The following is a 19,265-nucleotide window of genomic DNA, read 5'->3' on the forward strand; positions in this document are numbered from 1 at the left end:
CGCGCGGCGCGAGCGCGCGCGCGGGACCGGGACCGCGCGCGGGCGCGGCGACGACGACGCGACGCGCGGCGACGGCGAGCGCGCGCGCGACGCTCGGAAACTACGGCGGATTCGTCGATGGGAATAAACTCGCGCGCGGGCTGGCGCGAGGCGACGGACGACGACGCGCGGCGACGTTCGCGGAGCGCGCGGGCGGGGCGGTGCGCGCGCCGAGGACGCGAGGCGGACGCGCGACGAAGACGATGATGCCGATCGGTGTCCCGCGCGTGCCGTACAAGACGCCGAACGAGAACATGTGGCAGTGGGTTGATATTTGGAATTGCTTGTACCGAGAGCGGATCATCTGGATCGGGCAGACGATCGACGAGGAACTCGGGAACCAACTCGTGGCGACGATGTTGTTCCTGGACAGCGCGGATCGAAACAAGCCGATGTACCTGTACATCAACAGCGAGGGGGGGCAGATCGTGCCCACGATGGCGATCCTGGACACCATGAAGCATCTGAACGCCGAGGTCGGGACGGTGGGGTTCGGAAGCGCGCGCGCGATGGGCGGTTTACTCTTGGCGAGCGGGGCCAAGGGCAAGCGCGCGGCGCTCCCGAACACGTGCATCATGCTTCATCATCCCTCCGGCGTCGCCCGCGGTTCGGCTTCGGACGTTCAAAACGAGGGTAAAGAGCTCATGCGCATCCGCGGTCAGATCAACAAGAAGATCAGCGACATCACCGGTCGTCCCGTCGAGCAAGTGTCCGAGGAGATTCGTCGCGACAAGCACTTCACCCCCGAAGCCGCGCTCGATTACGGCATCATCGACAAGATTCTCTACCGTCCGCGCGCGGGCGCGAGATGATCACGACACCGTTCGCTTCGTTCCTCGCATTCGTTCGCGGCGCGCCTTACGCGCGTTCGTTTGTCATAGTTTGATTCTTCGCGCTTCGCGACCGCGTCCCCTCGTCGCGCTATCCAGATCCCGCGCCCTCGAAAACGCCACTGATGGGCTCCAGCGCCTCTTCAATGCGTCATCCTAAAACCCTAGTTATGACGTCCCGTGACGTCGATGATGCGCCGACGTCACCACACGTCGACGCGCTCGCCCGCGCCCGACCGATCGCGCGCGCGCGAGCACGCGAGCGCCTCTCGCGCCTCTCGCGCCGCGTCTCCCGCGCCCTCGCGCCGCGACTCGGCGCGCTCGACGACGCGCGACGCGACGCGCGCGCCGACCGAGGGATCGACGGCGACGGCGCCGCGCGACGGCGACGGCGACGCGGCGCGGACGCGGCGCGCGCGGTGAGGCGCGATGATGCGCGCGACGACGACGACGACGACGCTGAGCGCGCGCGCGGGATGCGCGACGCAGACGCAGGAACGGTGGACGAGCGTGAGGTCGATGGCGACGAGTCGAGGGGCGAGCGGGACGCGCGGGACGGCGACGCGAGGCGGACGCGCGAGCGCGAGAGCGCGCGGAGAAGGCGCGACGGTGAGATCAGAGCGCGAAAGGGAAGAGATGAGACGGAGAACGGGCGCGAGCGGCGGCGCGAGAGGACGGACGTGCGCGCGGGGAGGCGCGAGGAGACGCGCGGTGGCGCCGGATGCGGCGCAGGATAAGAGCGGGACGCCGATGGGGGGACGAGTGGCGACGTCGTTCGATGAGCTCGATCCGGAGCATAACACGTCGTTCGGATCGAGTGATGAGGGGAAAGGATACGACATCGCGCAGATCACGGCGCCGGTGGCGGAGGATATGGAACAGCTGCGCCTGAATTTGAGGGATATCATCGGAAGGAAGAATCCGCTCCTCTTGGCGGCGGCGGATCAAATTTTTGGCGCTGGAGGGAAGCGGCTGCGACCGGTCTTGGTGTTTCTCGTCGCGCGTGCGACGGCGGAACTGATGCATATGAGCGATATTACGGATAGACAGAGACGGTTGGCGGAGATTACGGAGATGATTCACACGGCGTCGCTCGTGCACGACGACGTGTTGGACGACTGCGATACGCGTCGCGGCAAGGAAACCATCCACACGTTGTACGGCGCGCGCGTCGCGATTTTGGCCGGTGACTTCTTATTCGCGCAGTCGTCGTGGTTCCTGGCGAACTTGGACAACTTGGAGGTGATTAAGCTCATCTCGCAAGTCATCGCGGATTTCGCCGACGGGGAAATTTCTCAGGCGGGCGCGCTATTCAACTGCGACTTGACCCTGGACGAGTACCTCGAAAAGAGTCACAACAAGACGGCGTCTTTGATCGCGGCGTCGTGCAAGTCCGCGGCGGTGTTCAGCGAAGTGACCGAGTCGGTCAAGGTTGACATGTACGAATACGGTAAGCACCTCGGGTTGGCGTTTCAGGTCGTGGACGATATCTTAGACTTTACGCAATCGGAGGAGCAGTTGGGTAAGCCTCAAGGCCAAGACTTAGCGAGCGGAAACTTGACAGCCCCGACGATTTTCGCGCTGCGGGCAAAGCCAGAGTTGCGTGCGTTGATTGAGACGCAGTTTGAGAACGAGGGCGATCTTCAGAGAGCGATTGAGATCGTCAACGAGTTCGGCTTGGAGGAGGCTCAAAAACTGGCGAAGAGAGAGGGCGACATCGCGCTGGCGTCTCTCAGGCAACTCCCCGATAGTGAAGCAAAGCGGTCGTTAGTAGGCATGGTTGGGTACGTTCTCGAGCGTATCTATTAAAAGCACATCCAGCGCGCATTTTTTAGGTTGCCAAAACAAAACAAGTTCCAACATCACTAAAACACTCCCGATCGATCAAATATTATCTATCGTTTCCGTTCGAATACACCGTGAGAGGCGATGGTATCGTCATCGCGCTTCGCCTCGTCGAGCGAGCGCACGTATCCACCGGTAATACCTCTCGATATGCGATAGAGGAGCGAGTTCTCGGGCGCGCCGTCGTCGACGATGACGTCCCGACGCTTCTCCATGGCTTCGACGTTTGGCGGGAAAAGCTTCGGTTGATCGAGGCTTTCTCGCGGAATGTGCCTCGCATAGGGCAATCCCGGACGACACCGATCATACGCGTGTAGAAGCGACTCAAATGTTCGCTTCCACGTCAACCCACTCGTGCTCGCCACCGCTGCGGCAGACATGCGTTTCGCGAGCTCTCTATCCTTCATCAATCGCCTGATTGCGTTGACGTAGTTGGTAACGTCGCCGGGCAATGGTGCCGTGTTCTTCACAATGATCCCGCTCACCTCATCTTGCACTATAGCTCGATTCACACCAACGTCATCCGTGATCACGGGCAACCCTGAAGCCATGGCTTCGATGAGATTGTTTGGAATCACCTCTGTCTTCGACGGGAAGAAGAATATATCTCCCGCCGCGTACGTTTTCGCGAGATTTGTCCCACCTTTATGACCTAGAATCACCACGTTTTCAAACTGCTTCAAGCTTGATCGCACCCAAGCCAAATCCGGTCCATCGCCGGCGACGACGACTCGAAACTTTGGTAAATCCGCCTCGCGCTGCGCGACCTTGTTCAACGACTGGATCGTTTTCACAAAGCTCCCGAGACCTTTCTCGCGAACGATGCGAGCGACCCATAGAATGACAATATCGTCGCTCGATGCGCCGAAGACATCTCGTCTGTACTCGTCATCGCGCATCGATGGGTTGTACAACGTTTGATTGACTCCTCGCGGAAAGAATCCCATCTTTTCTCCGGGAATCCCGATCGAACGGAGATGGTTCGCCGCGGCGTACGTCGGTACGGCGACGACATCGCACATGGAATAAAAATCTTTGAGCAAGTGTTGGATCGGATGGGTCAACAATCTGACGCGATAGTACTGCATGTAAGTGTCAAACGCAGTGTGATATGAACACACCGAGCACGCGCCAACTTCTCTGGCCCAACGCACCGCGCTGTGACCGAGCATGTCAGGTGCGGCGACGTGCACGACGTGAGGATTGTACGCCTCGAGAACAGCGCGTTGCCTGGCTTGCAATGGGGCCGCCATCTTGTATTCTGGCCGTCCAGGAACTTCAACGGCGGGCACCGGCGCCACGAGTTGGTGAACGCTGTGGTAATTGTTCGCCTCAACGTAATCTCGCTCGGCTAGATCCGGAGACATGACGAGCACACTCGCATCGTCCCGATCGCGTAAATAGCTGGCAAAGCGCTTCATCGTTCGACTTACGCCGTCAACGTGCTCCCAAACAGTAGTGACGATGGCGATTCGACGCACATCCAGCGCGACTACGTCGGACGACGCCTCGCTGCACGCCAACTCCGGACACGTCTTGTCGCTCACGACATTTTTTGCTTCCTTCAGCGTTGTCGCCAAGTCTGACGTCGCTTTACGCGCGTCTTCCAACCCGCACGCTTCGTACGCCGAAGCGACTTGGTACAACTGTTCCACCGCGCCCTCGTGCCACTGGTAGTGCTGCACGGAAATTGGCACTGGGAAAATGTTGTCCTGACGAATGTCCAACGCCGTCGCCGGAACAACGTCGTCGTGCGCGAAATCGTGCAGCGCACGCACATCGGCGACGTCAAATTTTAGCTTATGTGCGATCACCATGCCTTCGCGCGGAAGTACTTGACCCGCTCCATTTGTATTCGGCGGCGACCTTCGCACGTCGCACGCCGGCCCCACGTGACACTTTCTCGGATAGCTCTTGTGCAACGACGTCTCCGCCTCGCGCTCGACAAGGGAACCATCGGAAGAGATTCGATCGAACCAAACACCGTTCACGAGCTCGAAACCGAGCGCGTCCGCGCGCGCCAGAAACGCAGGAATGCTATACTTTTCGCTCCCCAAATCCGCTTGCTCGGGGACGAATAAATGTTCATCAATGTCGGCTAAAATCACCCAATCTTCCTCGCACGCCACGCCCGCGAGTTGCCGTTGCCAATATCTCGACAAATCGCTGTGTAAAAGCGTCTCGCCCCAGTATTTAGAGTACGTCACCCCGCGTTTCTTCATCACCGTTTCAAATTTCCCAAACCGCGATTTCGAAGCCTCTCCGACGTGCACCACCATAAACACATTCTCCGCCGGAATCTTCCCGTAGTCGACGTAATGCGTCAAAAATTCCTCTAAAAGTCTCACCCCAAACGTCGCGTGCGCGTGCACGCCCGTCAACAGCACCGTCTTCGCCGCCTTTCCTCGTCCGAGCGCCTTGTCCAACGCGCTCCTCCGCCGTCCCGCCGAGCTCACTCGCCGCGGTCTGTACCTTCGATTCGGTCCCTCGAACCGTCCTCGATCGCCCGCGTCCAGGTCCCCACAGCTTAATTTCTTCGCCCGCCGTCCATCGCCTCCCTCGGCGCCGCTCCACGACTCGAGCGCTCTGTCCGCGCGTCTCGCGCTCAGCGCGTGTCGCCGTCTCGACACCGCCCGTCCGTCGCTCATCCATCGCACCGCCCACACCACCATCGCGCACGCGCACGCGCGCGCCACCATCACCCGCGCGCTCGCGCGTCGCTTTCGTCCGCTCCGCTGTCCTCGCTCCCGTCGCGCGCCGTCGTTTCGCCACGCCGCGCCGACTCTATCCATCATCTTAATCAACTTTTGTCGCCACCGCGCGCGGCTGCCGCACAGCGCGCGGTGCTGCGCCCGGTCCCAGGACGTGTGCGGGGAGCTGTCGCCGCTCGCGCTCAGCGCGAGCGGCATCGCGGCGCCGCGCGCGCGCCGCGCGTCGAGGTGTGTCGCGTCGTATGGGCAAACAGTGACGCGCCGCGATCACAAACGTCTCGAACGTTGAGACCGACGCCGCAGACGACGACGCGCGAGCGCGCGCGCGCGGCGACGCGCGCGCGCGCGCGAGGCGACGACGGCGAAGGCGACGGACGGCGCGACGCGGCGAGGCGCGGGCACGGCGGCGCGCGCGCGCGACGCGACGCGAATCGTCGCGAATCGAATCGAATCGATTCATCGCACTTTTTAATCGCGTCGAGCGATGGTCTGGCGCGCGCTGGGACGCGCGTTCCGCGCGATCCGAGGACCGTTTCATCGACCGCTGGAACCGCTGCTGTGGCTGGCGAGCGTGGTGAGCGCGCGGCGAGTGTGGGCGGGGAAGGATGCGAAACACGCGGCGGCGCGGGCGGCGATGGACGCGCGATTGGCGGCGATGCATCCGGCGAGACGGGCGCTGCCGCTGCTGGCGGTGATCGCGCAGTGGAGGGTGGACGGCGCGCGGTGGCAGGTGGTGCCGGCGTACATCGGGACGGGGGTGTGCATGAGCGTGGGGGCGGCGGGGAGTAAATTGCCGCTGTGGGCGCGGCGCGCGGCGGCGCTGAGCGGAGGCGCGACGACGTTCGCGAGCGTGCTGAGTGGATTGTTGATACCGGTGTTTCGAATGCCCAAACCCACGGGACCGCATAAGGTTGGAAAGAGGACGCTGATGTGGACGGATCGATCGAGGAAGAGTTGGTTGTTGAACACGAAGGGACGCGGGGCGTTTCCCGAGCACAGAAAATTGATGGCGAACATTTGGTATCCGGCGTGCGAGCGCGGGCTCAAGGAGGTGAAGAAGCCGCGCAAGGCGAACTGGCTCGAGCCCTTGCTCGCGAAGTCTTTAGCGGTGAGCTTTTGGGCGCCAGAGTGGTGCGTGAATTACTTTCGATTGGTTCGCATGGAGGCGCTGGAGGACGTCCCCGTCGCGGGTGGACGAGGAGAGCAATTCCCGGTGGTCGTGTTTTCGCACTCATTCACGGGGATGAAGGAGCAAAACAGCGCGCTGTTGCAAGAGCTCGCGAGTTGGGGGTACATCATCGTCACCGTCGATCATCCGCACGACGCGGCGCTGGTGTTGTATCCGGACGGGTCGACGGCGGATTTCAGAGGATACGACATGCCGAACGACACCGTGCCGTTCAACTGGTGGAAATTTAGAAATCAGCACTTGCGTTGGCGCGCGCTGGATGTGGCTTTCGCCCTGGATCAGGTGGTGGCGATGAATGCCGATCCTGAAAGCGACTTTTACGAGCGATTGGATTTGACGCGCGTCGCCGCCATGGGACACTCGTTCGGCGGCGCCGCGGTGGGGATGCTCGCGCAAATGGATTCTCGAATCCAGTGCTGCATCATGCTTGATCCTTGGATGTGGCCTTTCGGGTACGAGCGCATGAAACAAGGCATCCCATGCCCAGTGTTGGTCTTCGAAGCACCGCGATTTCTGGGTAATCGGGACATCTTTTGCATTTCCAACGCCGAGATGACGTCGGACTTGTGCGCCAACACGGCGCCGGCGGCGTGCTCGAAAGAGGTCGAGCCCCGACGTTTGTCCGAAGTTCTCGAAGCCCCCGACGCGAGTGCGACAATAGATGTCGCCGGCGAGCAATCGCCGAGCGATGAGATCGATTACAGAGAAGATGATGCGTCGAACGAAGAATCGGCTCGCGCCGCTTCGCCGGGACGTCCGCCGCGTCCGCCGCGTCGCTCGAGTGGTGCTGATTCGACAGATAGGCGTGCGACAGACGCCCGCGCGTTATCACAAAGTAGAAACAGTAGCTGGGGATCTTTCATGTCGGTGGATGAGCAACGCGAGCCGAGCGGTGTGGCGTTCAAGGCGGTGATCGAAGAGACGATGCACTTTGATTTCACCGATCTCGCCATGGTCGCCCCGTTGACGACGCGCTTACTAGGCGTCGTCGCGGTCGGAGGATACGAAGTTCATCACATCACTTCGGCCGCGATTTTGCGTTTCTTGCACGGGTATAATCATCCGCACAAGTTTGAATCGATCTTCAGCGCGGAGGAACTCGACGAGCAAGCGAGAGCGTTGTACCCGGGGCCTTGGTTGGGTTGCCCGTTTGACGAAAAGGCGAAGCGTGTCGCTGAAAAAGAGTCTTTGGACGCCCTCGATGGGCGTGCGACACCACTCAAGACGCTTCGCGAGGAATTGTCGAAACCGCGATCGAGCGGCTGGAAGGAGAAGGGCGGTATTTGCCGATGGATCCCCACCGAAGAGTTTACTCTCGACAAGAGACGACCGTGGATCGACGAACAAAATCGCGAGATCCGATGGTTGTGCGCCGAGACGGAGGACAAAGGTGTGCCACTAACGGACCGCGATTTGCACTGCATGTTCCCCACGCGTTCGTTGAAGAGTACGCGAGACGCCATCCGGGCGTACCGAGACAGCGATGAAGTGTTTCCCGAGCCGACCAAGTTAGCGTGGTTGTCGCAGGCGCTTCTCGACGGCGATGCCGCGGATTCAGGTCCAGACTACGCATCACTACGACCGTGATGAATGTAAAATATAGCTCAAGCACGCGTTACGTTGCCATATATTATTGATATTAAAAACCGCCGCTAAGCGCGCGACGAGCGAGCAAAACGCAAATTTTACGGGACGCGCATCAATTCCGTTTGCCCACGTCCAACTGGAACCACTGGTCGGCCAAAGGTTCCACACCGCTTTGCGCGTAGTAGTACGCCGCTATAGTACTCGCGAGGCGCTTCTTCTTCACCAACGGTCGTTCGTTCGCGTCGTTCCCGCCTCCGTCCACGATGAAATCCGCCGCTTTCTTATACCACGGCAAACGTCGCTCCATAATCTCCCGAAAACTCTTCGACGCGTTCAAATCTGGCCTGTTCGAATCACCCGCGATCCTCTCGATCAAATAATCCACGTCTCGATCGAGAAACACGATCACTCCCCCCTTCGCCTTCAGCGCGTCCACCTTGCGTTGCGAAAACACCTCCTCTCCGTTTTCGTCCAAATCCGTCACGACCCCGCCCCCGGCGTCGATCAGCGCGAACCCATCGAACGCGCGTCCCGCTTTCACGCACACCTCAAACTCTAGCTCACGAAATCCACGCCATCCGCGCTCGTCCACGATCGCCGGTATCGACGCGCCGCCGGCTTCGTACACTATGAGGTCGTCCAGCGACATGTGTTTAAATCTTTTGTCGGCCGCCGCCAACCGTCGGCACACGCTCGACTTCCCGCACCCGCGCCCGCCGATGACGATCAAGTTCAACCCCGCGCCGGCCGATCCCGCGTCGGTCGATCCCGCGTCGGTCGACGCCGCGCGCGCGCGCGCGCGCGCGCTCGCGGCGTCGACCGATGCGGCGCTCCGTCGACGCCCCGCGACGCGCGCGATCGACGCGCGCGCGTCGCGGCGCGTCCAACACGCGCGCGCGGTCGTCATCTCGCGTCCCGCGCGCGCGCGCGCGACGTCGAGCGCGTCGACGCGCGTCGAGCTCTGCGACGCGCGGCATTGCGCGACGCCGTCATGACGCCCGCGGCCGCGTCGACGACGCCGCTCACGCTCGAGCGATGCGCGACGATGAAAGTCAAGGAACTTCGCGACGCGCTCGACGCGCGCGAGCTCCCGAGCGACGGCCTGAAGGCGACGCTGCGGGCGCGTTTGGAAGAATTCGTGCGGCGGGGCGATGGCGGCGGCGACGACGACGACGACGCGGAGCGCGCGTCGGACGCCGAGGCGAGCGCGACGGCGAGCGAGGGGTCGACGTCGGAATCGGCGTCGGTGGAGGACGCGCTGGCGAGGCGAATACGGGCGTCGGCGCAAAAGGCGGCGAGCGCGGCGAACGACGACGGCGACGGCGGCTCGAGCGACGAAGGCGACGACGAGAGCGAGGACGAGGCGTCGAGCGACGAGGAAGAGAAGAGGGAAGAATCGGAGTCAGAAGAGTCGGATTCGAACGGTGTGGAGGAGGATAAGTGGCGGCGGAAGGATGATCCGGTGCTGCATGAATTGCTTTCGTATTACGTCGCGCGCGGCGTGGAGACGGCGTGCAAGCTCGAGGCGTTTCGGAGACGCGTGGAGGATCCCGCGTTTGAACCCACGGCGGAGGAGGCGGCGTTCGTGGATGAATTGCAGACGAAGCTGATCGAGGAGTTCACGCAGCCGTTGCCGACGCTCGAGAGCGAGGCGAAGGCGCAGAGGGAGAGGAGATTAAAGGAGGAGGGCGGCATCGACGGGAGCGCGCCGAAGGCGCGAGGGGACGAAAAGCGGAGCGCGATGCCCACGGATGGTTGGAATCGCACGCGGAAGAAGGAACGCGTGAAACTAAAAAAGAACGACCCATCCGCGCAAGGGACGTACGAGACGCGTAAGCTCATCGAGGAAGGCGCCGGATTGTTCGTCGCCCCGAACGACAAAACCAAGGTTCGTCGAGAGTTGCGAAAGATGGAACGCAAGACCGCGGGCAAGGGATGGTTCGACATGAAAGCCGTGGAGTATACTCCAGAGTTACGCAGAGAGATGCGCATGCTCAAGCTTCGCGGGGCGTACGACCCGAAGCGTTTCTACAAGAACGCCGATACCTCCAGGCTGCCGACGCACTTTCAAGTCGGCACCGTCGTCGGCGGCGCCGCGGACTTTTACTCCGCCAGGCTCGCCAAGAAGGATCAAAAGCGCACGCTCGCGGAAGAAATCATGCACGACAAAGACATCGAGCACGTCAGACGCCATCGTTTCGCGAAGATTCAAGAAAAGAACGCCGGAAACATGGGCCGAAAAGCCAAGCGTAAGCTCGGCGGCCGCGAGCGCGGCAACGCGCACCACAAAAAGAAGAAAATCTAAGCCTCACCGCGACCTCGCGCTCGAGCGCGTCATTCGCAGCACCCACATCACCGTCGTACATCCCAAATCGTCGGAGATTGTAATAGAAATCATCCGCGTTGTATCGCCTCGTCCCGCGCCGCAGCCGTCGCCACTCGTCGCCTCGCCATGGGCGCCAAAGTCTCCACGTCCGCCACCGCGGACGACCCTCGGGCGCCGCCGTGCGAGGGCGGCCGCGCCATGTACGATCGCGCGCGCGAATCTAGCTCTGCCGCCGCCGACAGCGCGTGTCCCGTGCCGGAAGAGTACCGAGGAAACCTGGGGGTGTACAACGTGTACAACACGAAAATCGACGCCGCGCAGCCGTCGACGTCGAGCGATGGCGACCGGAAGAACGAGCGCAGAGGCATCGCTTCGTGGTTCGGATTCGGGGCGAGCGCGCTGGACCCGCGAAATAACATGCCGAGCGAGCCGGCGCAAGGGCGGGCGCCGGGACAACGGGACGCGCTGAGCGTCGCTCGCGAACGCTCGACGATTCCCAAGAGCGGCAGCGATGGTGGTACGTGGACGTACCCGTCGCCGCAGATGTTTTATAACGCATTGGTACGTAAAAATAAAGCCGAGGACGTGGAGGAGAGCGATATGGACAGCGTGGTGATGGTGCACAACGCGATGAACGAGGACACGTGGCGACGCGTGGCGCAGTGGGAAAAGTTGCACGCGTACGCTCGCGGGCAGCCGATGCTGCTGCGATTTCGCGGACGACCGGACGAGTTGAGCCCGCTCGCGATGGCGCGATTGATGACCGGGGGCGCGCGACCGTTCGATAGACACGATTGGTACGTCGATCGCGAAGGGCGCGAGGTGCGATACGTCATCGATTACTACTTCAACGAGGACAAGGCGGGGACGAGCGAACAATTCGACGTCGTCGTCCGTCCCGCCCTCGACAGCGTCGACGCGGTTTTGGACCGAATCAAAATGAACATTTACATCACGTGCGCGCGATTCGGGATTCCGTGTCCCGTGAGCGGCCACGGCGGCGAAATCGAAATCGACTAGCGCGCGTCGCGCGACGAAACAAACGTCTCTCAACATTCTTTACGCGTCGTCATTAAATCAAATCATCGACGATTCCCTCACCACAACCCGAACGGTCCCTTCTTGTTCGCCCGCGCTTCCTTCATCTTGCGCTGCGCCTCCGCCTTTTTCGCCGCGATCTCCGCCTGAAACTTTCGATAATCTTCCGCCGTCACCTCCTTGGAGCCCTCCTTGATGAACGACCCGAGCAAGCCTTTCTTGATCGCCAGCTCCCCGTCGCGCAGTTCCCGCGCCGACTCGCCCGGCGTCTTCGCGACCGGCGTCTCGTTCGCCTTCGTCTCGCCCGACTTCCACGCGTCGATCCACCGCTGCGCCTCCGTCGCGCGCGCCTCGGGCGTCCGCGTCGCCGACGCGATCGTCGTTATCCGTTTTCGCGATCGACGCGGCGTCGTCGCGCGACGGTTCGCGACGGCGCGCGGCGCGGCGTTTGCAGCGAACATGCGGCGAGTGAGGTTTTCGCGCTTTTGACGACGCGTTCGGGGCGGTCGCGAGGCGCGCGCGCGCGTGTCGACGTCGCGCGGATCGGCGGATGAATGAAGATACGCGCGCGACTGGAACCGACGTTCGCGATGCGATCCGACGACGCATCCATCGATCCGTCGTCGTCGCGTCGTCGTCGCGCGCGAAAAAGATCGCGCGCGCTCGCGCGTCGACGCGCGCGCGCGATGGTGAAACGCGCCCGCGCGTCGGCGCGCGCGGCGCGGCGTCTTCGTCGCGGGCGCGCGCGCGGCGAGACGATTCGCGCGTTCGCCGCGCGTCGACGCGTCACACCGCGCCGCGTCGACGCCGTCGATGGGGTGCGCGTCGTCGAGCGCGCCGCGCGTCGACGCGCCGCGCGCCGCGGACGACGTCGAGACGGCCGACGCGACGCTCGGCGGCGCGAACGCCATCGATTCGTGGCGCCTGCCGACGACGCCGTACGCCGTGGGCGACGACGCCGACGCGCTGTGCACGCGCGACGCGCTCGCGAGGCGACGGGATGAGTTTTGGGACACGGCGAGCGCGTACGGGGGGTCGAGCGAGGTGTGGGGGGCGCTGCGGGCGTGCTGCGAGGGGCGATTCGACGAGGAAACGTCGCGCGAGGTGCTGCGAGCGAGCGGCGCGGTGAGCTGCGACGCGCGATTGGCGGTGACGTTCGACGCGCTGGGACGGCGGTACGCGCTGCCGGCGTTCGTGCGAGGGACGCCGGATAGGTTCGAGGAGGATGGGTGAGCGAAGGGCTCGCGGGGCGGCGAGGGACGGAGCGGCGACGCGTTCGAAGTAAAACGCAGCCGCTTACGGTTTAATCTCGCCAGACATCGCCGGAAGGGGTTCGATAAAACGCGGGCTATCGCTACTGCTACTGCTACTGCTAACGCTACTCCTCCACGAATAACTCGGGCTCGTGCACGCGGAGCCAGACGCACAGGCGATTGCACAGCGCCACCGCCGTCGTCGTCGTCGTCGACGGTTTGAGAGTTAAATAAATCTCAAAATCTCCGCCCACGCAGGCCAAAACGGAAAAGCGCGCGCGACGCTCGTATCGAACGCGCTGCGCGGCGCCGATGAATTTGGGTCCGGGTCCGCTCGCGTCGACGACGCCTTCGGTCTCTTTCATCGAAGTGTACGTCGACGCGTACGCTCGAGTAATCGCCTTGACGTCGGCGCCGTTCAACGACGGACTGAACGCGGAAGAAACGTGCTGATGACGCGCGGGGCGGTTGTACACGAAGTGCAAGAGCGGCTCACTCGCGTCCTGAAACCCACCGAGGGCTTCGGATGGAAGTTTAGCGATGGACATCGATTCGCCGGCGGCGGCGACCATCTGCGCCAAAGCGCCGTCGTCGTTCAAGCGCTTTTCCAAGGCGTCTCTCGCCGCGCGACATTCCTCCATCGCGTCCGCGGATGCGGTTATGATACAAATCCCGATCGAACCCGACGACGCGCGCGTCGACTTCACCGGTTGTCCCTCATCGCCCGCCGCGTCGCCGTCGCGCGCCCGCAGCCTCGCCGTGTACGCGCGCATGAACCCGTCTGGATTAAATTCCGGCAAACACACGCGCGTGAACGAGTCTTCGTCGCCTTCGCAGCGCGAAACGACGCGCAGAAAATTCATCAACACGATCAAATCGCTCGCCGCGATCGTCGTCGGTCGATGTCCTCGCGGTTTCGCGTACGCCCCCACGCGACCGTCGTCTCCGAACGCCACGCACGCGAACGGTTTCGTCACCGTCTTCATCGCCTCCACCATCGCCCGCGCCACCGTCTCCCGCACCTCCGCTCGCACGCGCACCGCCGTGTACGTATCGAACACGTAACACGTCTCCCAGCTCAAATTCCTCGCCAACTGCCCCAACACCTCGTCCGCCCGCGTCGCCGTCGCCAGCGCCCGCCCGACGTCAAATTTCGCATTCTTCGCCAGCGCCGTCTCCAATCCCGCGTTCGTCACCAGCATCTTCACCCCCCGCTCGACCCACTCCAGATGTTTCTCCAGCGTCGCCGCGCTCTCGCCTCGATCGCTCGACGTCGCGTACGTCATCGCGCCGCTCGCCCGTCTCGCCAACCGCCTCCCCCCGACCTCCGCGCCCTCCAGCTCCCCCCCCATCGCGCTCGCGCTCACCGCGCCCAGCGCCTGCAGCGTCGCGCACAGCCCGCTCACGCCGTGCGTCGACCCGTACCGCGTCCACGCCGGCTTCCCGGCGCTCGTGAACGCGAGCACGTGTCGCCGTCGTCGTCGCCAGTCGTCGTGCTCGTCGTGCTCGCGCGCGCGCTTGTGCGCCGCCGTCCACGCCCGCGGCGCGCGCGCGTCGCGCGCGCGCGTCATCGAGCGCGCGCGCGTCGACGCTCGATCGCGCGTCGCGCGTCGCGGCGTCCGACGGCGTCGTCCGAAACGCCGCTCGATGCGCAAAAATCAAATCAAACGAAAGAATGTAATCTTCTTCGCGATCGATTCGATCGTTCGAGCGCTTTTCGATCCCTCGGCGCGTCCGTCGACGCGATGTGACGCTCGCGCGTCCGCGATTCGCGATCGCGCGACTCAACGCGTCGCGATCTGCGGCGACGCTCGAACGAGTCAGAAATTAAAACGCCCGACGACGTCACAGACGACCGCCGACGCCTCGAGCGATGACGACGCGCGTCACGATCGGCGTCAAGCACGGCAAGGAGACGCACGACGTCGACGTCGACCTCGACGAGAGCGGCGCGACGTTCAAGGCGCGGCTGTGCTCGCTGACGAAGGTGCCGATCGAGCGCATCAAGGTGACGGGACTGAAAGGCGGACGACCGCTCGCGGACGACGCGGACATGCGAACGCAGGGCGTCGAGGCGCTGGCGCGACGAGGGAAGAAACTGCTGATGCTCGGGAGCGCGGCGACGCTGGCGAAGCCGGCGGAGGAGGTGGCGTTTTTGGAGGATTTGCCGGAGGGGGAGCGGGACGCGGCGAACGCGGGGGAAGGATATCGACCGGGGCTGACGAATTTGGGGAACACGTGCTACGCGAACAGCGTGGTGCAGTGCCTGTACGCGGTGGAGGGGCTGAGGGACAGCCTGGGGGGGTACGCGGGAGGGAGGGACGCGCGCGGCGGGACGGCGGCGCTGACCACGGCGCTGAGAGATTTGTTCGGCGACGTGAAGACGGCCAAGGATACGGTGATGCCGGTGCGGTTTTTGAACGTGCTGAGGCAGTTGTATCCGCAGTTTGCGCAGCACGGACCGCAGGGGGTGCCGATGCAGCAGGACGCGGAGGAGTGCTGGTCGGCGGTGATGCACACGCTGGCGACGGAGCAGCCGGAGGAGACGCGACGGTTGTTCGGAATCGGGATGCGGCGCGAGTTGAGGTGCGCGGCGACGAACGAGACGCGCGTGGAGGATTCGGTGGAGTACACGTTCAAGTGTAACATCACGATCGAGGTGAACCACGTGACGGAAGGGTTTAAGATTGCGCTGAACGACACGCGCGAGCTGCGCTCCGAAGTCCTCGGCGCCGACGCCGTGTTCGAAGGGCAGTCGAAGATATCCAAGCTCCCGGATTACCTCACGACGCAGCTCGTGCGGTTTTATTACAAGGCGGACATTCGCGCCAAGGCGAAAATTTTGCGCGCGGTGACGTTCCCGATCACCTTGGACGTGTACGAATTTTGCACCGACGAGCTCAAGGCGGAGCTCGAGCCGGCGAGAAAATTAAAATTGAAGCGCGAGGACGACGAAGCTCTGAAGCGCGTGAACGAAAAGAAGGCTGCTTTAGAAGACGTCGGCGCTACCGCGAGCGGCGAGGGCGACGCATCGACGGACGGCGCCGCGACGGCGGCGGCGGCGAGCGAACCGGCGACGACGAGCGAGCCGGCGTCGATGGAAGTCGTCGACCCTCTCGAGGGCACTCGATTCACCGGCTTCTTCGACCTCGTCTCGGTGTTGACGCACAAAGGTCGCAGCGCTGACAGCGGTCACTACGTGTCGTGGGTGAAGAAGGACGACGGCTCGTGGACGGAATTCGACGACGAAACGCCCATTCCGAGAACAGAGGAAGACGTGTTGGCGCTCAAGGGCGGAGGCGATCACCACATGTCCTACATCTTGTGTTACAAGGCTCGCAAGATTTAAAGAATTTGAACTAACTACTGTACGTTGTGGAAATTTGAAACATCCATCATTCTTTCTGACGGTCGCGTCACGACTTCCAAACCTTTCTCCCGCGTTGTTGCTTCCCGCGTTGCACGGGTGCGTTTCGTCTGCGCGTGGCGGCGAACACGCGCGCCGCCAGCGGTAAGGCTTTCTTCTTGTCCTTCTCCTTGTTGCTCGAACCGCCAGTCTTCTTTTGTTTGCGCGCGCTCGACGCGCCGTACTCGTTGTCCTCGCGACCGGCGAGGACGGTGGCGAGACGCGACGCCTTGTCGTGCGCCTTCTTCAAGCCCGTCGCGGCGAGCGAATCAGGGTTCACCCGACGATCACTCGCGCGATCCGCCTTGCGAAGCATTAATCGAATGTGATCGGTCGCGACGTTCGAAGCCTTCATCGCGCCCGCCTTGGAGAGCGCGGCGTTGAGTTGCCGCTCCGTTTTGAGCGCCTTGATGCGCTTGAAATCCTCGTCGGTGAGAATGCGCTCTTGCTCCACCGGTCCACCCAGTTCGGCTTCCTCGGCCTCTTGCTCGGCGCGCACCTCGGCTTCTTCCTCTTCTTTACGCCTCTGCATCATTGCCTTGTGGCGACGCTTGAGTTCGGCGAGCGACAACTTGCCATTCTTACGAATCTTTGGCGGCGGCGCGTCGGGATCGATGGACGCTTCTTCGTCACTCTCGCGTCCGCGTTTGCCAATCGCTGGCGGCTCTACCTCGTCTTCTTCTTCTTCGTCCGCGTCTTCTTCTTCTTCTTCGTCCTCTTCCTCTTCTTCTTCGTTGTCTTCGTCTTCGTCTTCGTCTTCGTCGGAATACTCTTCCTCTGAAGACATTTCGACGGCTTCCTCTTCGCGTTTACGTTTCAAAATGTCGCGTTGAAGCAAGTCGACGCCGTCGATGCGACCCACCACTTCAGCTTCACCGAAACCCTTGAGCGTTCTTGACATATCCGCCGCTTTCCCACGATCCTTCTTGTCGAGGAGGCCGGGCGCAATTTCTCGGAATAAAGCGATGAGTCCTCGCGCTGCGTTTGACACCGGCTTGTCGCGCGATTTTTTGTATTGCGTCAAATCTTGAAGTAAATCTTCATCCATCACCAAAGGACAGCGCGCACAAATTTCACGCACCGCGTTCAAACCAACCGCGGCAATTTCAGGGCGCGCGCGATCGTGAATGAACTGGTTGACGAGCTGACGCAACATCGGCGCGAGCGCGTCCGGCGGCACGAGTTCGTGGCACGCCGTCGCGGCGGCGGCGAGAAGTCTCGTCACCTGCGTAAATGATGGAAATCAAACGTCAGTCGCGCATTCGATTATGCGTAAACGTAACCGCTCGATGCGTTCGCGTCAGGTACTAAGCGGAGGCGTTGGTATGGGTCATATTTGGAATGCCCTTGGCCTTGAGTTGTGTCGTCATTCGCGAGCGGGCGGCGCGTCGTCGAGCGCTCGATGAATCAATGCGTACCTCCAGCTGACTCGGTTGAATATAGCGCTGCAAAAATGGATACACATTGAGCATGATGAGTTGATGCATGCCGATGATGCGACACATCATGAGGATGCACAGCATCTTCGTGTCGTACGACATGTGCCCGACTTGAAGCTTTCCGAACAGCAACTCAGCAAACGCTTGCGGATCGTTGATGAGCTGCATCGCGGCGAACCGAGAATCAATCGCTTTGTCCGCGTTGCGTTCTTTGCGCTGCATAGTCTTAATCGTCCGCTTTAGCTTCTTCTGCTTCTTCTTCTTAGACGAGGCGACGCCCTGCGCGATCGGAAGAAACGAGCGAGACAATTTTCGTCAGTATTTCGAACACTCGCTCGCGGCGCAAAGAAAAGAGCAAACGAACGTCGCGAGAAAAGCCTCAGAGATCTTGGTGATTGATTGTCGTCACTGTCGAGCCTCGAGAGTAGCAAATATATTTGAACATCATCGGCTTGCACGTCGTCGTGTTTGAAAAAAAAGAGCGTTGAAAATGTGAGGCACCACGCACCGTCTTGTACGCCTTGAAAACGTCTTCCTTGGAAACCTGCGTGCGCGATTTAATCTCCGATTCGCGAGTCGACGGATCGTCGTCGGAATCGCTCCCATCCCCAGCTTCGGCTGCCGCCTCGGCGGCTTCGTCTTGACCTTCAAAAAACTTCAACGCGGCGATTAAGATCTTTTGCGATGGATGCTTGCACGCCTCCACCACCAAGTTGACCGTTTTCGCGTCGGTCCATATATTTCTCCGGTACATCTCCGTCAGCACCGCGAGCGCCTTCTTCGCCGTGGCTTCGTTCTCATCCTTTATCGCCGTGTGCAAAAACGACTGCACCGTGCGATTATACTTGTCATCCGTCCTCTTCTTATTCGCCGCCTTCGCGTCGCTCACGATGTGTCTGAACATCAGCACCCGCAGATTTTTGTCCTTCACCCGGAACAGTTTAAAAAACAACGGCAGCGTCACCTCCACACCGATCACGCCCTTGTTCCTCAATAAAATCAACGCGCTCGTCAAATTCTTCCTCAAGTGCGGGTCCAGTATCGCGTAATGTCGCTCCAGCACCTCCACCACCCCTTTCGAGAACCCTTTCGTCTGTTCCTTATACACCACGCTCACGTGCGCGATGAACGACACCAACTCACTGAATTCCTTATGATCCCGCGACGGTTTCATCGCGAAGAGCGCGCGCAGCGCCTCGTAGTGTCGCAGCTGCAGCGCGAAATCCTCCTCGTATCCCTCCGGGTCGCGCTTACACGCGCTCTGCAGCGTCAGCAGGTCCATCGGTTTACGCGTCGACATCGTTCGTCGCCGTCGCTCGTCTCCGGCGCGTTCGTCGCCGTCGCGCGTCTCACCGCGTCGATTCGCGCCGCGCGTCGAAAAGCGTCCCGGCGGCGGCGGCGCGTCGCGCTCGTCTCCCTCGCGCGCGCCCTCGCGTCGCTCGGCGCGGCGTCGGGACGCTGCGGTTCAAACGAACGATCGCCGCGGGTCCTCTCGCGCGCGCGTCGACGCGCGAGCGCGAGCGCGCGTCGAAAAGTGATGCCGCGCGCGGCATCACTTCGCCGCGCGATGTCCCGACGCTCGCGCTCGCGCTCGCGCTCGCC

The 19,265-nt window shown here is 62.1% G+C and overlaps 11 protein-coding genes across 11 annotated transcripts; 6 read left to right on the plus strand and 5 right to left on the minus strand.

Moving 5' to 3' along the window:
* Nucleotides 1-56: 56 nt before the first annotated feature.
* ClpR2 (chloroplast Clp protease, subunit of ClpP peptidase complex) lies at nt 57-2,678 on the plus strand (the record flags this gene model as incomplete). Its single annotated transcript, XM_001421847.1, has 2 exons — nt 57-729; nt 1,719-2,678. Exon 2 carries the CDS (start codon nt 1,743-1,745, stop codon nt 2,676-2,678), a length of 936 nt encoding a protein of 311 aa, XP_001421884.1. The 5' UTR covers nt 57-729; nt 1,719-1,742.
* An 86-nt stretch (nt 2,679-2,764) lies between these two features.
* Nucleotides 2,765-3,967, minus strand: OSTLU_37583 (predicted protein; the record flags this gene model as incomplete). The annotated part of the gene is made up of 1 exon (XM_001421975.1): nt 2,765-3,967. One exon carries the CDS (start codon nt 3,965-3,967, stop codon nt 2,765-2,767), a length of 1,203 nt encoding a protein of 400 aa, XP_001422012.1.
* A 2,092-nt stretch (nt 3,968-6,059) lies between these two features.
* OSTLU_18539 (predicted protein) lies at nt 6,060-8,201 on the plus strand (the record flags this gene model as incomplete). The annotated part of the gene is made up of 1 exon (XM_001421848.1): nt 6,060-8,201. The coding sequence occupies one exon, from the start codon at nt 6,060-6,062 to the stop codon at nt 8,199-8,201; it is 2,142 nt and encodes a 713-aa protein (XP_001421885.1).
* Nucleotides 8,202-8,313: 112 nt separating this feature from the next.
* Nucleotides 8,314-8,937, minus strand: OSTLU_89424 (predicted protein; the record flags this gene model as incomplete). Its single annotated transcript, XM_001421976.1, has 1 exon — nt 8,314-8,937. A coding segment is annotated over one exon (624 nt), but the record flags the coding sequence as incomplete, so codon positions are not given.
* Nucleotides 8,938-10,056: 1,119 nt separating this feature from the next.
* On the plus strand, nt 10,057-10,455 carry OSTLU_7983 (predicted protein; the record flags this gene model as incomplete). Its single annotated transcript, XM_001421849.1, has 1 exon — nt 10,057-10,455. A coding segment is annotated over one exon (399 nt), but the record flags the coding sequence as incomplete, so codon positions are not given.
* A 270-nt stretch (nt 10,456-10,725) lies between these two features.
* OSTLU_13359 (predicted protein) lies at nt 10,726-11,547 on the plus strand (the record flags this gene model as incomplete). The annotated part of the gene is made up of 2 exons (XM_001421850.1): nt 10,726-10,790; nt 10,923-11,547. The coding sequence occupies 2 exons, from the start codon at nt 10,726-10,728 to the stop codon at nt 11,545-11,547; spliced, it is 690 nt and encodes a 229-aa protein (XP_001421887.1).
* Nucleotides 11,548-11,624: 77 nt separating this feature from the next.
* Nucleotides 11,625-12,026, minus strand: OSTLU_28104 (predicted protein; the record flags this gene model as incomplete). Its single annotated transcript, XM_001421977.1, has 1 exon — nt 11,625-12,026. The coding sequence occupies one exon, from the start codon at nt 12,024-12,026 to the stop codon at nt 11,625-11,627; it is 402 nt and encodes a 133-aa protein (XP_001422014.1).
* A 352-nt stretch (nt 12,027-12,378) lies between these two features.
* Nucleotides 12,379-12,798, plus strand: OSTLU_28105 (predicted protein; the record flags this gene model as incomplete). Its single annotated transcript, XM_001421851.1, has 1 exon — nt 12,379-12,798. The coding sequence occupies one exon, from the start codon at nt 12,379-12,381 to the stop codon at nt 12,796-12,798; it is 420 nt and encodes a 139-aa protein (XP_001421888.1).
* Nucleotides 12,799-12,943: 145 nt separating this feature from the next.
* On the minus strand, nt 12,944-14,389 carry OSTLU_18543 (predicted protein; the record flags this gene model as incomplete). Its single annotated transcript, XM_001421978.1, has 1 exon — nt 12,944-14,389. One exon carries the CDS (start codon nt 14,387-14,389, stop codon nt 12,944-12,946), a length of 1,446 nt encoding a protein of 481 aa, XP_001422015.1.
* A 302-nt stretch (nt 14,390-14,691) lies between these two features.
* OSTLU_13360 (predicted protein) lies at nt 14,692-16,167 on the plus strand (the record flags this gene model as incomplete). The annotated part of the gene is made up of 2 exons (XM_001421852.1): nt 14,692-15,816; nt 15,907-16,167. 2 exons carry the CDS (start codon nt 14,692-14,694, stop codon nt 16,165-16,167), a joined length of 1,386 nt encoding a protein of 461 aa, XP_001421889.1.
* A 169-nt stretch (nt 16,168-16,336) lies between these two features.
* Nucleotides 16,337-18,948, minus strand: OSTLU_785 (predicted protein; the record flags this gene model as incomplete). Its single annotated transcript, XM_001421979.1, has 4 exons — nt 16,337-16,699; nt 16,895-17,449; nt 17,643-17,942; nt 18,208-18,948. Coding segments are annotated over 4 exons (1,959 nt in total), but the record flags the coding sequence as incomplete, so codon positions are not given.
* Between the last annotated feature and the right edge of the window lie 317 nt (nt 18,949-19,265).

The sequence above is a fragment of the Ostreococcus lucimarinus genome, chromosome 16, assembly GCF_000092065.1.
Source record: "Ostreococcus lucimarinus CCE9901 chromosome 16, complete sequence".
NCBI classification, from domain to species: Eukaryota; Viridiplantae; Chlorophyta; class Mamiellophyceae; order Mamiellales; family Bathycoccaceae; genus Ostreococcus; species Ostreococcus sp. 'lucimarinus'.